The 24,628-nt window shown below is 42.2% G+C and overlaps 1 protein-coding gene across 1 annotated transcript in view; it reads left to right on the top strand.

The window, feature by feature from the left end:
• ROR2 (receptor tyrosine kinase like orphan receptor 2) overlaps positions 1 to 24,628 on the top strand; it is a 159,486-nt gene that overhangs the window by 110,045 nt on the left and 24,813 nt on the right. Inside the window, 2 exon segments of the mRNA XM_076362418.1 lie at positions 10,307 to 10,594; positions 11,664 to 11,694. Of these exon segments, the coding sequence (XP_076218533.1) occupies positions 10,307 to 10,594; positions 11,664 to 11,694 (319 nt within the window).

The following is a 24,628-nucleotide window of genomic DNA, read 5'->3' as shown; positions in this document are numbered from 1 at the left end:
TTGGCAAGTTGGTCCCACTTTACTCTTTTGTTATGTCTGAGCTTTTAAGGGTACAGACATAAAAGAAATTGTTTTTTCATGTGACATTATTTGGTTAAATTCTTGCTGAGAAAGGAGTTGCAGTTATTTCCTTTTTTTGCAGGGCCACAGGCAATACCTGTCTAAGGAAGTAATTAATCACATCTCAAACATTTCTACATCACAAGGATTTTGTATTTCCTTCAGAAAAAAAAGAGACCCTTGTTCTTATATGACTCATTGGTATAGGATCAGTTGTTAGTTTCCAGCATGCCTGGTCTGGAAATGGCCTCATTTTGCTCCCCTTTATTTTTGAGGCTACAGAATTCTCCAAATAAGCAAAAATCCCTTGGTTGAAATTTTTTGTTTCTTTGGTTGGAATGTTAACCCATGTGTTTCTGTATCGTAGTGAGGTAGCAATTTTTGTTTCAAAAAAATCATTGGACAGTTCTACTTCAGAGTTTGTGCATACCATTGAGACCATTAGACAGAGTCCTTCAGCTTTTTCCATCACATCGACCTTCTTTCCTTCCTTGAGAAATGTTTGGTTATTCTGATCTGTTTATGATGACCTCTGTTTTTTTCTGATTGTAGAATAGACCCAAAACAGGCATGAAAATAATAGTAAATTGGCTTTAATAATGCCCAAAGTTAAAGCCACTTTAGAAGTACTAAACGTATAGGTCACTGTCTCCTCTAAATCCTCCAGAAGTCCTGAAAATGGTTCCGTTTCCAAGAAGTAACCAGATTCAGCAAGGTATTATTAATAATATGCACTTTAAAAAAGTTGTAAGTCGCTTCCTACAAATGAAGCTAGCCTTCTGAGAGTTGATGGGATAGGACCATGACTCGGCTAGGGCTTTGAGGATAATTTATCTTCCCATTTCCTTTAAGTGAGCACCTGAACCACCAGAAAAACACTGCCTCTGAGCAATGTTTCCCTGAAAACCACAGCAGAACAGTGAGCATTTGCTGTAGAAGAACGTAGGTCTGCTTTGGAATAAAAATAAAAGGATTTGAACATAAATCTCCTCCCAGTCCAGTGAGTCTTTGCAAAGATGTTCCTTTCCCCAATCTTGATTTCAATCGGGCGTCTCCACGTGGCTTTCTGTTTTGCAACAAACACTTTAACAAACTGTCCCTGGTTCCTAAAAAGTCTGTTTCCCCTGCTCAAGAGGCAGAACCGTGTCAGCTCCATGCTTCTCTCTGGAAACACCCAGGCTCACTGCCTGCTGGGTCTTGCACTGCTCTCTGCCCACTTTCTCACACTGGGCCAGCTTTTCCTGCCAGTGATGCTGAGGAAGGAGGTGATGCTGGGGAAGGTGCGAAGTTCCGTCTCTCTCTCACTGCAGCAGAGGGTCAGCCAGGACAAGACCAACAGGGAGCTTTCCTTTCTGAAGCCCAGAAGAGAAAAAGAACATATCTGTTAATCACAAATAAATGCAAGAGTTGTGGCACAAGCCGAAAACAAGTTTTTCTTCGGTGATGAGCACTGTTGGTGCATCATCACGGAGGGGCTCACTGCTCGCAGTCTCGTACTCTTAAAACAAGCCTGGGGAAGGTATTAAAGGGTAAAATATGAACTCTTCATGCATAGATGAGCTGCCAGTAAAACCTTACATCATAAATAATGTCTGGTGGTGGGAATTTTAGAGCAATACACTTTAATAGTTAAAGAAATGCATGAGTAAGGGCAACCTGCAGTAGCTGAGATACTGAGTGAGTTGGGTTGCTCCAGAAGACATGATGCCTCAAGCCTCTGACCTTAACTGTGGTTTCTGCACAAGTCTGTCTGGGAATTTATTCTGGTTCAAGAGGTACCTGTATAATAAATCCAAGTTATGACCAGACTATCCTGGTTGCTTTGACTTGACATAGGTAACCTGTCAGAAATCATTCGTATGTGTTCTAAAAGTGGTGGCTTTTTATCTACGCGAGTGGTGACTCAAAGAACAGTCCACATCCTAACTGCACTGTTGTGCCCCCCAAAGATGTGCTCCTAAATGGGCAGTAGCCTAGGACAGCTGGTATCTGCCTCTTCACAGTCTCATCTGGGAGAGCAGAAAACAAGAAAACAAAACCATTCCACCCCTTAGAATTGGATTCCTGGCCTAGGTAAGATCTTCAGTCCTTCACGTATGAAAAAATACGGCTCAAAAATAGGTTTCTTTCTGCTAATAAGAGAGCTTAAGCCCACTGATTTTGGTGTGGGGGACAATGTGCACACTGTGGCAGTATTTCAGTGCTAATTCCACTTCATTCCTGATTTGGCTATAATTTGTTCCACAGTACATTTGAAGTGCATGTGATCCAAATCACTTTATTTTACATGCTTCTGGCTGCATTTTTGTACATTGAGATCACAAATAGTATGGAAGATGGGGTGCAAATAATGGGATTAAATTAGGCTATAAAGGTATCAATTCATCTGGAAACTTTATGTGGCAGTATATAACAGTGTAGTTTCCTCAACTGCTCATGTGTATTTTGGGAGAGCTGCCAACATCCCTTCTATTTCCTAACCTGGCTCCAATATGCTGTAGATTGCTCATCTTCATAGTGTGGTTAAATAAAACAGAAGGGTGAAGAACTGGGAAGACTGCTTTGTATTCAGGAAAATGATCTGTGCAAGAAATCATGAGTCTTAGACTTCTGTCTCCCTTCCTTATTAGGATGGTGTTTCTCAGTCTATTTCCAGTCCTGATTTACTTGTGGAAGGAGACACTTTACTGGACTCCCACTACCTGCTAAGGTGTGATGGTGTGATCTACGTCCCCTAAACTCTTGTACTTACAGCAGTGTTGCTATACACACCTTTAGAAAGAAATGCTTTGAATTTCAGCAACTTTCACGTTTGTTTTCTCTTACGATAGTGTTCAGTTCTTTTATAAGCCCAGAACACTCTGCAACTCTTTGATATTCTTTACAGATTACCTGTCAATTCTGTGAACACTTTATACTTATTACTGTATTCATAACACAGTAAATTTGGGAACAGTGTTGTCTTCCTCAAGTCATTCCTAGTTAATAATCAGTCATTCCATAAACTAAAGTATGCTTCCTAGGTGGAAAATTATGTCTTATTATAGGAAATTATGAATTTGCTTCTAATGGAAATATCATTAGATATTTCTAATGTTTTCTAATTTCTAAACTCAAAATGTTTTCCCAAAAAATCTTTTGTATTGGATTTAAGATTATATTAGTCTTAAAACACCATCGCAGAAGGTTGTCATTTGAAAGAGTTGTGGTGAGAGAGACCATGTTCTTTTATTTATATCTAACAAAATGAACAAAGAGTTATTTGAAGACAAGAATGAAAAAGGGTGTGGAGGGGGAAAAAAAGAAAAAGCAAGGGGCTGAGGGAAAAAAATTCCCACATTGCTTTTTAAACAAGTCATAATATATATATTTTTAGTGCTTTTGAACATTGGAAAGTTTTATGCCATGAATCTGAAAATGCTCTAAATTGTATGCAGTCATGAAGACAAAAAGTATTTGCTTTTTTTTAAAATAGATTATTTTAAATTTTGAGTATCTAAAGCCAACACTGCTGTAAGTTGTGATGTGTTCTGTAATACTGAACAGATGGGTTTATGGGCTTTTTTGACTGTTGGATCTAAAGTTATTTAAATAAATATATATGTCTTATCGAGAAATATGTATTCTAAAAAGTGATAAAACATATGTAATTATTACTACTTGTTCTGAAAAAGTTGTTGTATCTTCAGGTATCTAGCAATTTATGACTCAAATTTTCCTTTCTTCTTCTCAGAAATTGGACATACAGTGTTTCTTTCCCTTGTGCAATGCAGAAAGAAAAGGGAATCAACTGTTCCACAGAAATGGATGATTATCTCATTATCTCATATCCTCATTATCTCAGGAACACAGAAAGATGTGAAACTCAGTATACTATCATACATATTACCACTTAGTCCATGTGTGAATTTGGGAAGTCACTTAAACTCCTCTTGCTTTAGTTTCTGCATTTGGAAAATAAGTTTGATGATATCTTTCCATCTCATGAGACTTCAATATTCATAAATGATTTAGAAGTTCTGAGATAAAAAGAGTTGCAAATTTTTAATAATTGCTGTTCATGGAGACCATCACGAAGCTGGTTTGAAAATTATGAATCCATAATTATTTTTAAAATCATATAGGGAAAAAGGAGCAACAACAACAAAAATGAGTAGAAGTCAAAACTCGAACTGAATACAGCTAAGCCGTAATTAACTTGATCTAAAGTAGCTGAAGAGGTTTAAAATATTTTTTTTAGAATGAACTTCAAAATCACAGCTAAGATCTTAAAATAACAGAAGCAGAGCAATCATTTTGTATTGTGTTTATGCCAAGCATAGCATATACAGGTTGAGCCAATAACGTGGACATCTAAGTGCCAAAATAATATAAATAAAACTAAGAAAAATAATACGCATGTGAGGCCTCAGTGATAGTTGCACCCTTTATGTTTTTAGCTTAGTATCTATTCTTGTGCATATCTTGACAATGATTTGACACATGCAGGAAAAGTTTATTTTTATATTCTTGCCAAAACACGCAAAACAGACCTGTCATCTTAATTTTGATTTGCTGTGAGATTCTGTTTGATATATTTATATTGAATTTATTCTATTTAAAAATATGAAGTACTGGCAACCTAACAAAGGCATTTCAAAATATGAAAGTTTCGCCAGAATTCATGTCAGTCATTTCCCTAAGCTACTTTATTCATAGGATACATAGAGTATGATAGTATAACACAATATATAGATTAAGTTGCATTATCCTCTCATAGCTTCGTGACAGAACATTTTTTACTCTGTTCAAGCAAAACAAATATTAGCATTGGTTGCACACTATGTTAGAAACCATAATGAAAGAGAAATTTAATTTAGAGCATCTTTGCCTACAGCAAATGCAGAAATATCCACCAGATAGCTTTTCCCTTTGAAGTACTTTAAGCCAAGCCAAAGACCACTGAAAGCAAAGGAAGCGTTTTCCTTCATTTCAATGACCCTTGGAACCAAGCCAGAGTATAGAAAATCATATATAACAATAGTATTTGTGTAACAGAGAAACTTGCCGGCCATTATACTTAGATTTTAAAAAAAGTCTATTTGATATCCATATCCCAAATTAAATATAATCGTTTATAATATGACATTTACAAGTCTAGTAATGCTGTTTATACATATCAAGCCCAAAATATTTTATAGAGAGTATTTATTATTTGTTTCAAAGGTATGTCAGTATTAAAACAGATTAACAAATCTGTTCAAATTTTAAAAAATTCTAGTTGACTGATGCGTAACACAAAATATAGGACACAAGTTAAATACAAGTTCTAGTGCCTTCATATTTCATTTTCCTCCATACCTGTCCGAATGAATATTTATTAAGAGAGAAAGAGAACTACATTGGAAAAAGTTTGCTTTGCACATTGTTGAGGTCCCAGTTTATCCTGGGAAACAGTTTGTTTTTTCCCCAAACCATTGCATCGAACTGGCATCCACACAGTGTTTGTGGTGTGGTGTACATCACAAAAAGTAACTGCTGATTATCACCACAGAAATTAAATAAGGAAAACATTCTTAAGAACATGGTTGGTTAAATTTTCCACTTTGTTTGAAAGATTTGCAATTATAGGTTATCTAAAGTGGACACCAAATAACAGAGCAGCACAGCAAATGGCTGCCCACTCTGTCATACAATTACTTCAGATTCAGTAAGTATATAAACACCAGACTTCAGCATCATTTCTCAAAGAGGAAATGAAACTAGCAAATAGAGAGTGTGCACTTCAGGGTACGGACAGAGACAGCGGATAGGCAGTGAGTTGCCCTACTGCTCCTAAGCTGCTTTGCAGAACTTTGAAGAAAACACAAGTACTTCAAAGTTCAGTAGGTTAAAATATTTATTACTTGATTTGTAATAATAGGGTAATATAAAACAGTGCAGAAAATGCCTGTAAAATTGGCAGGAAAAATAATGAAATAAGGCCAAATTCTGACCTGCAGGAAATGGATTCCGTTACACTGACTTCAGGGGAAGTGTATCTAATCATACTGGGTCTGAATTAATCCATAAGTCTTATTACCATTGCCTTCGGTGGTAATAGTTTTGTTCTAGTTATTAATAGGATCTGATTCATAAATTCATATGAAATATTTTGGATTGCTTAAAAGCTATGGACCAAATTACTTCCTACTAGTAATTGGTAGGTACCAGTAACTCTGGTTTAATTGGTAAAACAGAAAGGTCTAACATGGATTTAATCTTGAGTTAATAACATTTGATGGTCCTGATAAGTAAATTTAGTACCTGTTTTCATCCAAATTTATCTGAATGTAATATCCATGACTAACTCGAAGCGAAGACTCAACCCAGCTCATTTTAAATCAGGAAAAGTGAAAGAGTGGTAAATGTTTGAGCAACCTATAAGCTGGCCAAGGGCACAAAAGCTGACCAATGGCACAAGAACAATGCACACCTCTCATATACTTCTGTGTTAAGAACAAAAAGTGTATCGAAGAGGTAGAAGAACCACACTCCCTGGCTGTCAACTTACAGTGCTTGAATTGGCCACACATTTATAGAAAGCATCTTCTCCGCCTCTTTCAATTCTTAGGAATCAGGAGCATCTCTGAGCCAGATGATTGTACCTCTGTGCTGGCTCCGTGCTGGAAGTGGCCCAACTTCTGCTCAAAAAAGACCTTAAACCATCTCCTTTGCCTCCCTTGTGTGAGCACATTCAGGCCACCCCAATGACCGCTGAATCATATATCCATAGAACCACAGAACAGCCCAGGTTGGGAGGCACCTCAAAAGATCATCTGGTCCAACATTTTTTGGGAAAGGGAGCCTAGACAAGATCATCTAGCACCCTACCCAATTGCACCTTGAAAACCTCCAGTGATGGGGACTCCACCACAACTCTGGGGAGGTCGTTTTCCAGTGAATGATTGTTCTCATTGCAAAAGCTTTGTTCTGTTGAGATGAAACCTCTCCTGGTGCAACTTGCACCCATTGCTCCATGTCTTCTCCATGTGGCTCCTTGTGAAGAGAGAGTCTCTGTCCTCTTTGTACATGCCTTTTAAGTACTGGAAAACTGTGATGAGGCCCCCCCTGAGCCTTCTCTTCTCTAGGGAGCCTCTCTCCAGCCTTTCGGTCATCTTCGTGGCCCTCCTTTGGACACTCTTCAGTCTTTCTGTGTCATTTTTGAATTTTGGGGACCAGAACTGGACACAATACACCAGGTGTGGCCTGACAAGCACTGAGTAGACTGGGATGATCACATCTCTCTCTCTGCTAGTAATGCCCCTGTGGATGCAGCCCAGGATCCAATTGCCTTTGTTGCCACAGCAGCACTCTGCTGACTCATGTTCAGCTTGTTGTCCACCAGGACCCCCAGCTCCCTTTCAGCAAGGCTGCTCCTCAGCCACACGGATCCTAGCCTGTACTGGGCTCTTTGGTTATTCTCACCCAGGTGCAGGACTTTGGACATGTCTGTGTTAAACTCCATACAGTTCTTGCTTGCCCCTTCTTTCAGCCTGTCCAGGTCTCTCTCTAAGATGGCTCTCCCTTTTGCCCACATCACCACCCAGTTTAGTCTCATCAGCAAACTTGGTGAGGGTGCTTTCAATCTCATCTTCCAATACCTTTGTGAAAATGTTGAACAGTATGGGGTCCAGTATCGATCCCTGGAGGACCCCACTTGCAACAGGCTGCCAGCCTGAGTAAAAACCATTGATCACCACCCTCTGAGTGTGGCCTGTGAGCCAATTTCCTACCCGTCTTGCAGACCACACATCCAATCTGTGTCTTGCCAGAACTGTTCCATGAGTTGGTGCTTTCATGGCTCCACATTGTGGCTCCACTCCTCTTCCACCCAACAGCTCAACACCATTACCGTGACCGGATGTTCTTGTACTTCCTCAAGGCCCCAGTTGTTTTGCTAGAATTAGAAGAATTTTTCAGCCTTTCCACTTTTCCACTTCTTTTCATAAATGGATTCTTCTGACTTGAGCAGTATTACTGAGTAAGACAACTCTTTTTTGAACATATTTCAAATAAATGCAAACTTACTTCTTCTCTTCCTGACTGTATACTCTGCCTCAACAGTGCTGATGAGAATAAACTACAGGTTACGAAAAAGTGGCAAAAACTACATACAGATTATGAAAAAGTGGTACTCCTGAAATAGTGAGCTGAGAGTGAAATAGCCATGGAAATTCCTTTTCTAACTTGTGGTAGGATTGATCATGCTTTCTTTCTTGCTGCTAGAAATGCTTATATATGTAAAATGTTGGCTTAAGTAATAGTTTTAATCAATTGCTTCTATTCCCTATATCAACAAGGTAATTTGCTGTTTTTCTGTTCCCTGCCAGAGTGTCATCCCAGTAATTCTAATTCTGCAGCTATGAAATGTAACTGGAAACCACAACAAATGATACTGTTGTGGCATGACATTGCAGAAAGCATTCATGTACTTTTTCTCCCTTTTTTATCAGGCGTTCGAAAAGAAATATTTTTTGTGTTTTGTCAAAATGTTTTAAGGTCACTAAAGACTTGTAGGCTAACAATAAGGAAAACTAATGTAAAATTACATACAGAATAATTTATTATTTTATGAGGAAAGAGGATGACAAAATAATTTTCCTGTAAGTTTGCAATGTCATGTGGAGATTATATATGTTTGCATTTACTTCACTTTCTATTTCGTGACATACTAAATTCACACTTGCCCACATTGTAGTTTCATATTATTCATCAAAGCAGGAATTTTTTTGAAAGGCCAATGGCAGAGAACAATGTGATACTTGGGAAAACCCAGTTTTCCAGCAAAATCTGGCTTTGCAAATTCATTACATTCTGATGTTTCTACTGCTCCCCTCTCCAGTGCTATACCTAGCCATTATAGAGGAACTGATTTTCATGGTCATGTCAAACGTAAATCAAAGTAGAGCATCAATTTTCTTAAGGTATTTCAGCAATTAGACTGTGAATGTTGACCATTGCATTACTGGCGTTAGATTCCTGCACAGTAATATGCTATTTCCTAATTAAACAACTGCAAAATACTTTAACTGATAGGAAATAGCACATGTGGACATCCATCAATGTTATTTGATATTTGGATCCAGCTGACATGAAAATGTAATGTAATATGAAGTGTTCCTGATGCTCTATGTCTAGATGGTATAAATTCACCAAAACAAACATATGAGCATGACAGCTAGATACTTTTCTTACTTGTTTTGACAATCACATTGTTATTTCAGTGGAATTACATGCTTTCAAGCTTTCAACGTGTGATGTGTGTCAGTTGCAGGACTCCTAACACCAAATTAAATTTAAAAATAAAAACCTACAGAAGTTTTGATTGTCAAGTTTTTATAGTGTTCTTCCCTCAATTATTTCTTTTTTTTTATCACTTGAGATCACCAATACAGCATACATGCTTCTTGACAAGCCCTTTCCTTTCAACAAACCACAAATTAGTGCTTTTAGTTTCCATTTATAAAACTAAACCCATGAAACCTGATTACTCAATATCCATGCAGACCTTTCTTTGTCCAATTTAGCACTATTTTAGGACTTGCTGTAAAAAATGGCAGTCTATAACCAATTTAAAAGTGCCCTCTGTATCACAGGTTAAGTCTGCAATTGAGACATCCTTTCTTTAAATTGAACGTGAGACTTACCATCTTTAAAATTCAATTGTAAGATAAACCTATCCAAATCAGGCTCATATTAAGATTTTCTTGTCAGTTGCGTATCTGGTAAGTCAAATTAATATCTAAAAGTAACTTTTCCAGTTTTAGTTATTTTTAAGACAAATATATGACCATGTAAGAAGATTAAGTGGTAAAATGATAATGATATTCTAATATGGTTGCAACTGGGATTACTCTTTTATGGAATAAGGGTATATTTTTCTGTTATAGCACTGTTTCCCAAGAGATGTAAAAACTAATCAGAAAAAGTAATTATTGCTTCAGTATAGGTGTCCACAAAGAGAGTTAGGGTTGTAACGGCATTAATTCAAGCTTGACCTTCTAATCTGCATACCTACCTGCAGATAAACATGAAGTCAATCATGAAAGACAAATTGGAGTGTGATGCTATGGTGTCCCTAGGACAGTGAATGGCTTTTTTTTGGAGTATATGCTTGACAGAAAACTGAAGACGCTTCCAAGATCCTCTCTTAAAAATGTGCCTTTGGGCAGTCTTTTATTGCAACCCAAGTGAAGTTTGATCTTTTCTGACCTTTTACTCTTAGGTTACTTCCTGACCTTTTTGGAACCAGTAAACAATATCACTGTAGTCCAGGGGCAAACAGCAATCCTCCACTGCAAGGTAGCAGGAAATCCATCTCCAAATGTCAGGTGGCTAAAAAATGATGCTCCAGTAGTTCAGGAGCCAAGACGGATCATCATCAGAAAAACAGATTATGGTTCACGTCTGAGAATCCAGGACCTGGATACAACGGACACAGGATACTACCAGTGCGTGGCTTCCAATGGGATGAAGACAATAACTGCAACAGGAGTGTTGTTTGTAAGGCTCGGTGAGTTCCTGGCTTTTGTAATTACTCAGACTGCTTTATAGACTAGGTATTAGTTTTCACAATAGCATAATGAGAAATGAATTTGATGTTTTAAGAAGAATTCTCAACACGAAAGGAAATAAATAAAGCCGTTGCCTGGGGCCTCTCCCCCAGCGCAGAACTTCTCAGTTGAACTTGATACCCGTTTACTGGTAATAAAAGAAAGTAAATACAGATGGAAAGGTCTGTAAATACGTAGTGAAGAAAAAATTTTAAAGTGCCAGTATAAAGTTCAAAAAGGTAACATTTCATTGCCTGGAGTTTTCACTCTAGTGCTGAACTCAGTCTGTAAAAAAAACTGAAGAGAAGAATGAGAAGCAGCTTTCTACGTGATGTTCATAGTGCTGGGCCCATCCTTGTGAAATATCACGTCTGTGCTGCTATGTGAAGCCTGGCCTCAAATTCTGCCCTTTGAGAGCTGAAGGTACACCATACCTTTCAAGAAGTACTTACATTGCATTTTGGAGACTTAATCATACAGCCTGGAAGGCAGGCTTTTATTTAGTTTGCTTCTGAAGCAATGGGGAAAAAAATTCTAGGGATATTTTCCTAAAACTTCTTCTAATTTTGTAATGAAGATAGTTAACTCCACAGTTTAGTTTGTAGTGATTCATTAAGTCCTGGGTATTGGACCTTGTTCCCGCTGTGACAAAGGTTAAGAGCATACCCTTGTCATACCATAAACTCTGATAATAAGGCTCAGGTGGGGCTTATTAAGAGGTAAGTGGTGTGTCAAGATAACACATTGTCTTTTTAACAGCCTGTGTTTTTATGGCAGGATATATTTTCTAACAAAAATTCAGTCCACTCAAGTTGCTGCCTGAGCAGACAGAAAAATAATGTGATTTTTATTTGTGGCTTTGAAAATAGCAATATATAATTATATGCAGGAACGCAGAGGGTTTTGTTTGAATCTTGAGACAAACCTTCCTTAAAGAGACAGTTTTCTTTAGATTGCTATTGACTTTTTTTTATGCTGTTGTCCTTAAGCCAAACTTGCCAGCAATGTTTGTTTGTTTTATCTTTACAGGTCCAACAAACAGCCCAAATCACAATCTTCAGTAAGTACTTTTTGGAAGATTACTTAATGCACTCTGACCAATTTTGTTCTGTAAGAATTTAGTTCATAAACTCAGTAAACACTGCCTGCAACCACAGTGTGCTTGCTAAAAATACGTAATTTGATCGAAAACTCACAGAATGGGTGAAGCTTTTTCAGACAGGGATAGCATTGTGTTACAGTGGGTTTTGGTTTGATACAATTTTCTTGAGCAACTTCTGCTTGCTTATTTCATATTTTGGACAAGCAAAATACCACAAAGTCATGATGTTTGAACAGTAATTTTTTACAGGGCAAGTATGGGCTGGAAGAGTGGTTAAAAATGAATGGGTAAAATGCTTAGGTTGCTGCAGTTGTAAATTTACCCATGTTATATTATTATACCTTGAAAAGTCTTTGAGTAGCTAGGTAAAACCTCTGTTTGTTAGTGTCATTTTGACTTTGGTGGTGATTTGGTGATTTTTTTTAGCTGACTGGGCTCACTTGCTGATCCAGTCATAAGGATGAAAATAGATCAGTTCTGTTTCATCATTGTTGCTTTATGTATTAGTTTTAGTTTAAATACTGCATATTGTATAATTTCTTGAAATAGATTCTGCTCTTGATCAATTAACGGAGTGTGGAATGCAGTCTGAGGCCTTTTTATGTGTTAATGGCATAAAATTAGTGTTGGTGATGGACTAATTAAAAAAAAGAGGAAAAAGTAAAGATGTGGATGCTTTTTGGAAGTACATTATTGATCAGTGTTTGCGGTCTCTGAACTCCCAATGGCTTGAGTGGAAACACTTTAAATAACTGCAGTGGGCTGACCACTAATCCATCCATCTTGCAGGTACCTCACTCCGTCATCTTACATATATAAAAATAATACCACATGGTACAGATTCTTGTATTTTATATGCACAGGAAATGTAAATGAATTTACAGGATTTCACCATTATGGGGATTTAACAAGTTTTCGTATTTTTCTTAAAATTGATTGCTAACTATTGAAGATTAAAAACAGCTGTTCATGACACGAGTACAAAAAAATGTAATCATTTTTGTAACCACTGAAATCCTACTTCAGATCTTACAGCACTTCAGAAAACTGTTATGCACCTGTTCTACAAAGTAGAAAAATAGTGAGATACCAGGAAGCTCTCTGATCTTTTATGAGATCAGAAGACAGAGACTGGTACAAGAGACAGCACTGAAATATGCATAGTGAAGCACTGAACTGAAGTTCAAAGAACAGTTCTCAAATGCAACTGAAGAATAGCAAGCTCTGAGCACAAGGTGAAAAGCTGGGAACCAAGTTTGACATTGATTCACTTTTTGTTATTGAGCAAATAATTAATCTTATATCTTTTGGTTTCCCTAGTATTTCCCAAACTCTTCTCCTTCTCCTGAGCATTAACTTATTAATATTTTACAAATATCAACATAAATAAAAAAATTCCAACTGATGAAGTGAAAAAAATTTACTATATGACACATATTTCTTAATTACATGCCCCTGCCCCCCAGCAAGTGGAAGAGAATTAAGGTTCCTGAGCCATCTTTCATTCTGGTTTTGCCTAGGTTTTGAATGCTTGACTATTCCACCTTTGCTGGTTTTGTACTCTAAGTTAAAATAAAGAAAGGAATAACAAACAGAAAAAAATCCTGTCATTTGGATTATGACACCTCTAAATTGGTCTTGTACCAATAGTATTGGTGGTGGACCTGGAAACAGTAATGTGCCATCATTGTTTTGGACCTGCTATTAAAAGGTGAAGTGAAGAGTGTGCCGCTGGTTGATTTTTTTTTTTTTTAATATCCACTAGATTGAAGAGAAAGCTGAGAAAAGCTTGATGAAAAACATGTTCAGGTCAAAGGTCTAGTGAGAAGTCGTGAGGGACTTATCATATGAGGTCCAGGAGCTTTCAGGGATTACGGATCTTTGCCTCATTGCATGCCTGCTCCTGTTTCAGTTTTTTTTCTCTTTCCTACTTAACCAGGTTTTGCTCATCTTTCCAAAGTTCCTATCCTTCCTTCTGATACTGCCTTTCTTTTTTTTTCTCTTCTTATGCCTCACAATTGTTCCCATGTTCCTCTGCTCTATGCCTCCTACCTAGTCCTTCAAATAAAATGCCATAATTTGGCAGGTTTTTTTTTTTCTTTTCAGAAACTGATTATGATTTTTTTTACTGAATGTTTTGTATAAAATCGTGCAGGTCAATTTGTAAGCCAGAAGAGAGGAAAGGGGTAAAAGGTGAAACAAATACCTAACTGCTTGGAAGGAGCCCACATGGAACAAAAGGCTCTTTCTGTTTGCTGGCTGCACAGCACAGTCTCGTGTTGAGCCACCCAAGAGCTGTTTCTCCTGGCATTAATGCTTCCAAAAAGACACGCTTCAGTGGAAGCACTGAAACCTAAAACCATTGTAACTTGGCTTAAAACTATACCTACTGAATTATTAAGGGATAAAAAACATTACCTATGTAGATACCATCTAGCAAGGTATTTTTATGCAGTCCATGTGTTCTGCTGTGGATTTCTGGAAATTATCTGCAATTAAAGATTGCCAGAGATCAAATGTGCATTATGCAGTCAGATTTGCCAGTGCACAAAAGGGCCCTGACCTTCAGGTAGTGAAGTTGAGACATTTCCATAAAATTCTAAAAGTAAAAATTTTCAACCAAATACATAGTCTTAAACTGGTGTAGATTTTTCTGAAAGGGTGGAGAGGTCTTTATTTTCTGTGAAGGTCCGTATCTGTAAAAATTTATAGGGAATTTTCTGTAGAAATGGAAAAATACAATCCGAATTACTTTATTTATCAAAAATATTAAAATTATTGAAAATATTAATAGCTAGTACAAATCAATTTACAAAGGAAATAAAATCAAAACACAGTCAGAAAATTAGTCTCTGACCAGCCTTTGCTGTCCAAAGGGCTGTGCTGCTAGAGGACTGTTCTACTAGAGGACAAGCCAACAGGTTGAATCCTTTCTCTCACTGCATAATGCTACTACCTTTTGTATCATTAACATTATTAGCTTTTGCCCTTTTAAAGAGAGACATCCTGTCCGTTCAGAAAGGTACCAGTGTGTGGAAATAAAATAAATGGGTAGCAAATACCAGAGAACGTTTATTTAGCATGATTTAAAACTAAGCAACAGTTGTTAATCTCTTGGAGTCTAAGAGTAGGAGGGCAGAAACAGTTGCCTTCCCTTCTAGAGGTGTTGCTCTTACAAGATAACATTATTCTGAAAGACTACATGTTCTCTAGTCTAATGTATTTTTCTCTTGAATTGAACAGTTAGATTGAATTTTACCTATTGGGCAAATTCCTGTTTTGAAGCTCTTTAGATTTCTCATTAAGGCTGTGACTGTAGTGGTGCCACCTTGAAGGGAACCTGGGATGGAAGATACGTGGCAGTTTGTTGGCTCTGAGGGCTTCTGGAAAATCTGATGAGCAGAAGTGAGGAAGGCACAACAGAGTACAGGCAGAAAGAAGTATCTATAAACTCAGCCCTTGCCAAGTGTAGGTGAACAGAACTGGCTCTGTTGCCAGTGCTGCACTTTTCCCCATATGACCTTTCTGCAGTCTGCTGAGAATGCCAGGAGGTGAACGTCTCCTTCCAGAGCCCTGTGCAGGGGAACCAGGCTTTCTAAGAAACTTTGAGAAGTCCCTGTTTTATCGAACTCTGACTAAGATCAGTTCTGAGTTTGCAATCACTGATGTCTGTATGCTGGACGCTTAGAAGGAGAAATAGGTGGGAAGGAACACTGCCATCAAGTAGAAATTATCATTACTTTGGGGAGGAATTTTTGAAGTATTAATCATTCAGAATAAATTTGCATGCTCTCATGCCTTATTTTCTTCAGGTAGTTTGGGACAACAGTAAAAATTTTAAGATTCAGTCCATTGAAGAAAAGTAATGAAGCAATTGTAGTTGAGAAAAAAACTGTTCTTTCAAACAATGGAAAACAGAATGTCTTTAAAAACTAGTAACACATCTGAGTTAAAACTCTGGTGAGGAACCCTGAGGCTGAGGTTGGCAATTTATTCTATATGGCTCTGCATATCCCATGCCTTTTCTCATATAGCCAAAGCATATCTCCTCTGTGACCCCAAAGGGGACCTTCTGCATGATGTGACGGGCACTCATACAGCTTTATGATGGGGGCAAGTATATTTTCATCATGTGATAAGTCTCCACATAATTATAAGGTGGAAAAGGGAATATGGGGCCTTGGGAAAGAGGGTGGAAAGGAGTGGGTCATCAGAGCATTTCACCCTGAGGCCACCTCCTTGCCCATGGCTGGCATCTTCCAGGTAAACGACAGTAGCTGGGACAAATAGTTTTGTAAACTGGATCTGTCTGGCAAACCAAAGGTACCCAATATCATGTTAAAAAGGAAGAATACTTTCCTTACCGTCACACAGCAGCACCACTCGGGTATCTTCCTCCTTTCCTCGGGTGGCGTGGCAAATACTCTTTAGTCTCAGTGCAGTTCAGCCACTGATAACATTTTTAATCTTGCAAATTATACAAGATTACCTTAAAATTCACATAAACAGATGTTTTTATAACCAATATAAGGTTGTCGCAACTCAGACGTTACAGTGTTTATTCAGGCCCATGAGGACCAGGTGTTCAACGATGGGCCTCCTCCAGAATGACATATGCCCGCCTTTTGTTTCATCAAAATATACACTTAGCTGAGATGACCATATTTGAAGTATATATATTTTTCTAAGGTATTTGTGGTAACATGTTGAAGTTACAGAATAAGTGCATACTTTGTGTGCTGGTTTCCTGTTTTAATCAAGAAAGAAGAAGGATTTTGTGATTAAAACACTGGACTGTAATTTTAGAGGTCTGGATTCAATTTCAGGCTGTGCTCCTGTCTCCATGTGTGATTGCAGCAAGTTGTTTAACCTTTGTCTCTCCGTGTTTCGTACATCAAATGGAGATGGTCGATCTTGGGAATCTTTTGCCTTCTATTATGGGATCAGATAGCTTCACAGTGTTTAGGGTACATTCTCTCCCCATAAAGCATGGAATGTTATTCCTATTTTACGAATGAGGAACTGAGGCACAGATTATCTTGGGCTGGTCTACATTAAACAACATGTGTTTGCCTTGGCAGATTTCCTGGCTCCCTGACAATCCAATTTGGGGATCTGGCTGAAACATGCTGCAATTCCCTCCTAGCCCCTCTGTGTCGGGTTCCCTTTTTCTTTCAAGGTTGGGGGGGAGGCTGTATTTCACCCTGGTGTGGGGTTGGGGCTCCTTTCAGGGAATTTTGATCCACAATCTCAGATCTGCTGCTGGGTTCATCGGTTTAAATGTCCTTTGACAGTCGCTCAGGCTGAGACAGGAAATTTGTAGAGGAAGGAAGGAGCTGAAACCAAGGCTGCACTAAACCATTTTACACACAGTTTTCTCTCATCTATTTTAGAGTGTAGTTTTTCATACAGTGATTGTTTTTACTCTAGCTATGTAGGATAGAGCCTAGTAGGGCTCATAAGTATACTGTGTCACAAATAATATGTAACTAAAAATTACACTCTGGTCTGTCCAGAGCTGTAGAGTACACTCAGAAGAAGCTGACCCTATGTCTTATAATGGAAACAGTGAAATTGTTATCCTAACCTTACTTTCATGTTTCAAAAATACATTCTTTCTCCTGGAAAAACTCAGAATATGTGTAATTCAAGGCAGAGTTAAAGAGCGGTGGAAGTACTGGTTTGGGTTGCTTTGCACCACACCAGATCCCAGCTTCTTCCCACGCTATGTTAATTCTTCAACTTTAATCTTCCACTTAAATCTTTTCTAATCACTAGTAAATAAATGATGAAGGATCTAATGCATTTTATACTATTTAGTGATAGAAGTAGAAATTCAATATATGCTTACAAAATTGACTAATTTTAAAAGCCAGATGTGTATTTAAACAAATATGCATAGCATCTTGGAGTAGACACAAGTGTCTGTATTCCTGCAACTTGTTATCTGGGGAAACTATTGCAAGTAGTAGTTTTTTCCTTTCCTTCAAAGGAAGAGAAGAACAAAGGAAAAAAGCTGACAGGGAATGTAGAAAAAAGGATACTAGTTTGTTTCAATCTGTTATGCTCACTAATCTACATTGTTCAGAAACCCCCCAAAACCAAAGGGGAGCCAAGCATATGCAAAGGTGATTAAAAATAGACCTCCAGGAAAGCTTTACTTTCTTTGTGCTACGGTATAAATCAAATGCCCCTGAGACTTACAGTCTAATGCAGCTACCTTGCACTGCTTTAATGAGAGAGCCTGGTTGCAAAGACAAGAAAGCAGCCCTATAGCACTTGCCTGCTGTTGAGCAAGGTTTCCAAATACCTTAGGAAGAAGAAGCGATTAGTTACCCATCTGTCTACTCTTACAGTTAAGCTAACTTAACGTTCAATGTGAGGAAGCACCTTTGTACTTCTGATTAGCAGTACTGTCAAGATACTTTTAAATGGGTTGGATTAAGCAGCGTAATGAATGTAATGCTTACCACTTTGCATTTCTGTATGGGACTACAGAATGCAGTATGCCAAAGCACACAAACACTTTCTTTCCTAAGAGTTCTGCTTTCCAAAATTTAGAAATTTAGGTTGTTGGTGGATATTAAAGGAAGTTGCTGGCTTCTGTAGTGGAGAATTTACCCACAGCCTGTGTCCTGGGAGAGCCTGCTTCCTACTCTGCAGAGCAGTGGTTAGGTTTTTAATAGCCAGCAGGCTATCATATCAGGCAAGCTGTAAGGTGCAACTCTTGAGATGTGCAATGTTCAGCGAAGAGCCAAATACAGCTCTGACTTTGTAAATATGTGACCCCAACATGCCCTCTTCCAGCAAATTCCAGATCAGCAGCAGGTGCTTAGGTTTGGGCAGCTCAGAGAAACAATTTGTATTAAACTACCAAAGAAGTTGCAAGCGAAATAAGACATTTGTTAATCTGTTTGAGGATATATGTAAATTGATATTCAAAGTAGTAATGGCCCTTGGGCTTTTGGCAAGTAGCTACTGCAGCTGTTGGACATCCCTGATATAACCAGCAATCTTTAGTTTGTTTTGATTTTACTTCCTCCTTCTCTCCCTCCCCTTCTTTCCTTCGTTCAGTAGCTTAAATGGCTTTCAAAGTATTTATTGTATGTCCTACAAAAGGACAGTTATATGTCCCTGAGACTTCCTGTCAGCATTTGATGCCACGTTGAGTTTAATTAGAGTTCCTTAGGGTGCTGAATAGCCTCTAAGTGCATACAAGGAAAAAGTGAATGTTGTAGTTAGGCACAAAGATAAAGGAACACTATTCTAATGAAAAGTAGGTAATTTAACAGAACGAGATAATGTTGTAACACCACACCGTAAATCATCCTTTCCATTTTTATGGCTTTATAGTTAATTTTTCTCTACATTATTTTGTTCTCTGTTCCAGTTTGAAAGAGCCAAACAAACTAATTTAACATACTTGGGAAAAGGTGAAACAGATGGTACAAACTGATAAAATTTGAACATTTCCATTCAAAACTAAATAAGTGATAGAAGGCATTGTTTTAAAAAAAGACTAAGGAAATCTGCTCATTTAAATTGGTAGTGCTCTGCTACGTCTAAAATTTGAAGCATTTGAAGTAATACTAGTCTAAAAATAAAGTTGCAAGAAGCACATCTGATCAGCAGTCTCTGTCATGCTCCTCAAAAAGGTCAATCATAAGCGTCCCATTTCTCATTTTCTTCAATCTGACAATAACACAGAAGAGGCAAAGGATTACTTTAGGTGGGATGCAAACAATATTTGATATATCACAGAAACTTTGTTTTTATACATATGTGTGCACACACATACATATACTTCCCCCCCCAAGTTTTTCTAACAGTTCAGTTTGCAGGCCAGAAATCATGTTTACCCCTGCCTTACCATGCTTTCGTTCAAGTTGGAAAATCAGTCTCTTCAGTTCAGTGGGACACTCTAAGCAGGCTGACCTGCATGTAGAAATCCTGATACTTTCATCTGATTCAGTTTTGCAAAATTCCCTTGAAAAAACCACATTTTTTCACCTGCCTAATGCCAATAAAGTAGTTCCAGATTGCAAAACAATGAGTAGAAGGGTAAATGAATAGAATAGATTAGGATAGGATAGGATAGGATAGGATAGGATAGGATAGTTCCAGTTGGCAGGTACCTAGAACGATCATCTAGTCCAACTGCCCGATCACTCCACAGCTGACCAAAAGTGAAAGCCCATTATGAAGGGCATTGCCCAAATGCCTCTTTTTAAGGCACTGACAGGCATGGGGGCATGGACCACCTCTCTAGGACGCCTGTTCCGGTGTTTGACCACCCTCTTGGTAAAGAAAGGCTTCTTAATGTCAAGTCTGAACCTCCCCTGATGCAGCTTTGAACCATTCCCATGTGTCCTGTCGCTGGGTCCCAGGGAGAAGAGATCAGCACCTCCCTCTCCCCTTCCCCTCCTCAGGAAGCTGTAGAGAGCAATGAGGTCACCCCTCAGCCTCCTTTTCTCCAAACTAGACAAACCCAGAGTCCTCAGCCGCTTGGCATCCATCTGCCGAGCATGTGCCAGAGATGGGTGCTTTCCAAGCAGAGGAGAAAAAAAGCCAGCGCCAAGGCAGGATCTGGAAGAGCGGGAAGAAAGCCTGTGCTCGAGGGCAGCAGCATGGGGTCCCCTTTCCCTGGCTGCTTTCCAGCCGGGCAGCCCGCCGCGTGTGCTGGTGCCTGGGGTTGTCCCTCCCCAGGTGCAGGACTTGGCGCTTCCCCTTGTTGAACTTCTTGGGGCTCCTGCCTCGGCAGGGTACGACCCGAGGGTGATGCAGAGAGCAGCACCAAGTCACGGCTCCGCACAGGAGGAGGGACTTGGGCGCCGTCGTAGCGAGGCTGCACCGGGCAGTGCAGGCTGGTAGGAGAGCAGAGCCCCGGGACGTGGGGGCAGAGGGTGCGGTGAGGAGGAGGCCAGGCCTGGGGTGACGAGCGACTGGGGCACGGGCTGGCCCTGGAGAGCCCCCGGCTGGAAACATCTGCCCCGGGACCAGCGGCAGAGGTGCAGGCCTGGAGCTGGGCAGCGCTTGCCTTCGCGGGGGACAACGAAATAGTAGCTGGCACGTGTCGAAGGACCTGTCAGCATTAACATCCCACCCCTCCCGGCAAAAAAGCAAAACAGGCGAGGGTGGCAACGCCACCTGCACTGTTAGTAACACTGAGACTTCTTCTGCAGTTTTCATGCATTTGTTTTATTTGGATAATTGGATTTGGGGGGCTGGGAGCCCTAGAGGGCTGGCGTGTGCCCCAGCTGATGGCCCGGTCCTGGTTTGGCCATCCCCCGAGGCACCCTCCAGGGTCAGCGACGCGGTGCTGGCCTCTTGTTGGCTGGAGAGGCCTCGGGGCTGCCGGTCCTCCTCTTTGGGGGTCGCTGTGGCCCCCCAGGGGAGCGCTCGCAGCCCCGGCTGGAAGTGGAGGGCCCGGGCACAGCCTCCCCTGGCTCCTCGTGGGGCTCTTGGTGCTCCGCAGGGATGGCAACAGGAGCAGAGGGGTGGCTGCGGGGACCCCCACCAGTGGCAGCGGATGAGGTGCCGGGGAGCTCATGCGTGCTGGCTCTCGCAGGGCTGCCGGAAGGGGCTGAGCCAGGGGTGAGAGACCCTCCTCGGGAGGCAGAGGGGCCGGGGGCACCCGCGGGGCTGCCCTCCCGCCCCCCGGCAGCACGGGCGTCCTGCCGGCCCAGCAGATGGTGGGCGTCTCTGCTGTGCCGTTGCACAGTGACACGTGCACGCTGTTGCACTAATGTCGTCGTGTGGTTTTGGAGGGAGGCCCCCAGCATCCGGCCCGGCAGCTCTGCATCCATCCGGTGGTTGGGCAGGATGCCCATGGCGGTGTCCTCCACCATGGCTGCCTCCAGCACCCTGTTGCCAAAGATGTCCTCCAGCTCCTGGTGGACCCAAGACTGCAGGATCGGGAGGAGCGTTGCGTGGTTCCGGAAAAGGTTCATCCAGTTTGGGGGCTGGAAGCCGCCCACAGGACGCCTGGGCACCCCTTCTGCAGCCCGCCGTTGGGGTGCTGCAGGGCGACGGAGGTCCTGGGCGGCTGGGTGTCTGGGAGCTCCTGCCGCCTGGCGGACGTTTACTGATGGTGTCAGGGATGGTGTGATGACATGCTCCACATAGTCATCGTCTGCCCGCACGGAGTGCAAGATGGAGAGGATTCTCCTCTTGCACAGGGGGCACTCGGGCTTGCTTTCAGCCCACCGCAGGATGCATGGGTAGCAGAACTGGTGGAGGCATGGCATCGCAAAGCTGGCCTCCTCCCAGCTGTCCAGGCATATTGGACAGCGGTTGTCCAGCTCCGTGGCCATGCTCTCCACTCGCTGCGGTGGGCTGGGGGGAGCTGGGGATGACGAGCCGCTCCCTCTCACCGGCGCTGCAGCAGCGGGTGTCACGCTAGAAAAGGAAGAGGGGCCACGGTCATGGGCTGGCCCGGGGAAGGGTGGAAGGAATGCCCAGGTGCCTCAAGAAGGAAACCCTCCCAGCTCCCCAGGGTGAGGTTTCCCCGCACAGCTCACCTCTGCTGCTGCGAGCGCGCCTCCTGGGTGCCCCGGCTGCCTGAACGTGGCAGGGCCGGGGAAAATCCTTCGACGGCTCTGGGGTCAGGCACAGAGAGCTGCAAGGAACAACTCCCCGAGCGCGACACCAGCACCAAGGCCTCGCTCAACACTCCAAACCTCGCAAACTCGCTCAGCTGGAGTTCTGGCACGAGCCGGCTGGGTGAGACTCGGCGCCCGCATATAGGCAGCGAGGGATGCCTGGTCACAATCCATCGCTCGGGGACGTCACAATCCATCGCTAGGTGACATCACAGTCCATCGCTTGGAGACGTCTCAGTCCATCCCTCGGTGACAACAGAACCCATCGCTTGGTGACATCACAATCCATTGCTCAGGGACATCACAACGACCATCCTCGCCCGTGGTGCTCGCCCTGGCAGCGCTGTGGCCTCAGCACACGTTACCGTGTGTTAGCGGGTTACCGCAGCGCCACTGCCCCTGCATGCCCCATCTCTGGTCTGGTGCTCGGCATCGGTGTTTCACGGCAGTCCCCGAGGCCTCGGCCGTGCCTTCCCAGGGCCCCGTCAGGTCGCTCCGGCCGTGGCAGATGTCTCCAGGCACGTATGGCAAAAGGGTTCACTCGGTAACACCTCGTGCCTCCCTGGGAGGCTGCAGGACAAAGTCCCACAGGCTCTCCCCACACCCCAGCACTGCCGGCCAGCCCTCTGGGCTCCCCGGCTTCCTCCCACGGGGGGTCACAGGCAGCACTTGGCTCGCTCTGGCGGGTTTTCTCCCGTCTTTCTCCCCTAGCCAGAGGGCACAAGGGTGATCCCCTCTGCTCAGCACCCATCAGGCCTCATCTGGGCACTACGTCCTCTTTGGGGTCCCGGAGACAGGTCGACAAAGCAGAGGGGCTCAGGGGAGGCAAGGAGGGTCTGTGGGGCTGTGGCTGGTTCAGCACGGAGCAGAGGAGGTGTCGGGGCACCTCACAGCACACCCCGGTGCCTATGGGGAAGGCATCAAGGGGGTGGGGACAGGCTCTTCCCAGCACTGCCTGGTGGGAGGGTGAGAGACGGTGGCACCTCCTGACACTAGAGAGGTTCAGGCTGGAGATAAGGAAGAGAAACCAAAATCCCTGCGAGGATCATGAAGCACTGGAGTGGGTTGCCCAGAGAGGTTGTGGGACCCCTGAGGCTGGAGGTCTTCAAGACCTGAGTGGCCACAACCCAGAGCACAACTGTCACACGCCCAGGAAGGGATGCTTGCTGAAGTCCTGGAGGAGAAAGCTTTGCCAGTGGGAAACACGGCAAGGGTTTCCAAAGCTGCAACAGCTTCCAGAAGGTTTCGACTTTCTGGTTTCAGTTGGTTCAGCACCTTTCACAAACATTTATTTAGGATAGCATAGCATAGCATAGCATAGCATAGCATAGCATAGCATAGGATAGGGTAGTTCTAGCTGGCAGGTACCTAGAACGATCATCTAGTCCAACTGCCTGATCACTCCACAGCTGACCAAAAGTGAAAGCCCATTATGAAGGGCATTGCCCAAATGCCTCTTTTTAAGGCACTGACAGGCATGGGGGCATGGACCACCTCTCTAGGACGCCTGTTCTGGTGTTTGACCACCCTCTCGGTAAAGAAAGGCTTCTTAATGTCGTCTGAACCTCCCCTGATGCAGCTTTGAATCTTTTCCATGCGTCCTGTCGCTGGGTCCCAGGGAGAAGAGATCAGCACCTCCGTCTCCCCTTCCCCTCCTCAGGAAGCTGTAGAGAGCAATGAGGTCGCCCCTCAGCCTCCTTTTCTCCAAACTAGACAAACCCAGTGTCCTCAGACTCTCCTCACAGGACATGCCTTCCAGCCCTTTCACCAGCTTCGTTGCCCTCCTCTGGAGGTATTCAAGTACCTTAACATCCTCTTTAAACTGCGGGGCCCAGAACTGCACACAGTACTCAAGGTGAGGCCACCCCAACGCTGAATACCGCGGGATAATCACCTCTTTTGACTGGCTGGTTATACTGTGTTTGATGCACCCCAGAATGCCGTTTGCCCTAATGGCTTCCAGGGCACACTGCTGACTCATACTGAGCTTAGCGTCAACCAGCACCCCCAGATCTCTTTCTGCAGGGCTGCTCTCCAGCCACTCCTCTCCCAATTTATACTTGTGTCTGGTGTTCCTCTGTCCCAGGTGCAGAATCTGTGATTTGTTTTTGTTGAAGTTCATGCCACTGATGGTTGCCCAATGCTCTAATCTATCTAGATCCCTCTTCAAGGCCTTTTGTCCTTCAAGAGAGTCAACAGCACCTCCCCGTTTAGTATCATCAGCAAACTTACCAACTGTGCATTCAAATCCTGCCTCCAGATCTTTGATAAAAATATTGAACAGAACTGGC

This window comes from Aptenodytes patagonicus, chromosome Z (assembly GCF_965638725.1).
Source record: "Aptenodytes patagonicus chromosome Z, bAptPat1.pri.cur, whole genome shotgun sequence".
Taxonomy (NCBI): Eukaryota; Metazoa; Chordata; class Aves; order Sphenisciformes; family Spheniscidae; genus Aptenodytes; species Aptenodytes patagonicus.
This window is presented reverse-complemented; position numbering and strand designations above follow the sequence as displayed.